The 2,078-nt window shown below is 40.7% G+C and overlaps 1 protein-coding gene across 1 annotated transcript; it reads left to right on the top strand.

The window, feature by feature from the left end:
• The first annotated feature begins 716 nt into the window (after nt 1-716).
• Nucleotides 717-2,078, top strand: LOC132285406 (uncharacterized). The gene has a single exon (XM_059787586.1). The coding sequence runs from the start codon at nt 1,065-1,067 to the stop codon at nt 1,815-1,817; it is 753 nt and encodes a 250-aa protein (XP_059643569.1). The 5' UTR covers nt 717-1,064; the 3' UTR covers nt 1,818-2,078.

The raw sequence follows: 2,078 nt of genomic DNA, 5'->3' as shown, positions 1-2,078 counted from the left end.
CTACTTTAGCAATTGAAATCATAATAACCCAGCAAATTAGTTCTATAACAAGGCATGGAGTCGATTGCTGCATTTATTTTCAACAGCTTTTGATTTAAACAGCCAAACACAGCTTTAATATCCATCATTAATAAGGACGAGCTACTCTTATGAGGTTGGTGGCAGGATATCAACATAGCAACTGTAAGAAAGTGACTTCACTGTTCAGAATTGAAATGCTCCTTATCCCTGGTTCCAATCAGTTTGGGACCTTATCCCTGTTTCCAACCAACATGTGCAGCAATCTCTTGAAGATGGTGGTCCATACAGCTCCTCATAAATACACCGCCTACAATTCCTGCAATATGAAAGCCTAAGATTGGGGCCACCTTCAAGGAATTTTCCCGCTAATTGTTCGGTGCATGTGGGACAGGAGGGATTACATGTCCCCAGTGGTAAATTATAGAATGCTCTAAGAAGTCCGACACCACCAAAGAATGTGACTAAAGGTAATATGATGAAAATGGAGTTTAATAAGAGTGTGGCCTCCTTTAATCATACAGGTCTCTTCTTGTTGGTCCCATGGGTCAAAAAATGGCTTCAAAACAATTCATGGTGGTTGAAGAGAAGGATTGGTAAAATATAGAACTTTCATTTTAATTAGTGCCAATAATGCATTTTCAACAACAGGCAGTCAAAAAGGAAACTCCCATTATCATTGTATCCCTAATTCTCTCAAACTAATGACCAAAAATTATTTGTATAAACAACACGTAATAGCACCTTCTAATAGGTGGACAAACACTTGGGGCCAAAGCTTTAACGACTCTGAGGATGTTCACCATATAATCAGACAAAATCTCTCATTCTTGGCACGTATTGCTCTACCAGAGAGAGAGAGAGAGAGTTGTGAAGTAAAGAATGTGGAATTCAAAATGTCCACTCTGAATTCCAATTCCATTGTTTGTGTCTCGAGGTTAGCAAAAGAAGCTCTCCCCCCCTTGGGCAAAACATCTGGATAGATAAGGAAGCCAAAGATTGGAGCTGTATTTGTGGTTGCAGAGAGAGACAAAACTGAAGTCACAATGCTGCTAAGAAAAACTATTCAGAAGACCAAGATCTTGTTTCACAAAACCCTCCAAAACCTCAAGTCATTTCTCTTCGGGGCGTACCAAAAGCTACACAAAGACCGTCCCCTCAATCACTTCTGTAGCAAAAACAGCAGCCCAACAACGCAGCAGTTGGAGCTCTTCTATACAGACTTCTCCGAGCACTTGGATTCCGATCATGATAAGACGACGAAAAGAAAGAAGAAGAAGAAGAAGAATAAGAAGAACGTTATATTGGCAAAAGAGCTGATGAAGGAAGAAGAAGCTTGTAATAGTTGTTGCATCAAGCTTGAAGAGCATAGTGTTGTGAACATCAAAAATGAAGTGAGAGGAGAGGAAGAGAAGAAGATGGGAAGTTCTATGAGAGAGAAAAGAGGAGAGTCATCCTCCAGGAGCATGAATAGTGGGAATTATGTGTTGGCGCAAAAGATGAAAGAATTGGAGATGATGGATGTGAATGACGTGGATCATGTGTTGGACGTAGAAGAAGTACTCCATTATTATTCTCTCCTCAAAAGTCCGGTTTACCTCGACATCATGGACAAGTTTTTCACAGATACATACTCCGATTTATTCGTTCCACAGCCCTCTGCTAGTGTTAACAATTCAATGAGGAAGCTTGGCCCTCTCAAGTTACAGAGTGCTAACAATTCAATGAGGAAGCTTGGCCCTCTCAAGTTACAGAGTGCTAACAATTCAATGAGGAACCTTGGCCCTCTCAAGTTCTAGATAATGCAGCCAATGATCTCTTATCTTATCTGGGCATTACCCAGTTGCCTAATTGGTAGAGCGCCCAGCTTCCTGAGCAGCTGTGCGTGTATTCAAGTTCCCCATCCCCTAGTTTGGTAGGAAAAAAATGATCTCTCTGTGCATATGATTCTCACCATCTCTCTTTGTTTCTTTCCCATCCTCTTGTCTGAATATGTTTGTGTGCCCACTTGAATGTAGTTGTGGTTTTCAGCTCAATAAATCTTTCTATGTGGTTTCAAA

Source organism: Cornus florida, unplaced genomic scaffold, assembly GCF_030987335.1.
Source record: "Cornus florida cultivar Cherokee Brave unplaced genomic scaffold, ASM3098733v1 CherokeeBrave_3.0.0_Hap2_Chr11, whole genome shotgun sequence".
Taxonomy (NCBI): Eukaryota; Viridiplantae; Streptophyta; class Magnoliopsida; order Cornales; family Cornaceae; genus Cornus; species Cornus florida.
The sequence above is the reverse complement of the archived record's forward strand: the minus strand, read 5'-3'. Positions and strand labels throughout refer to the sequence as shown.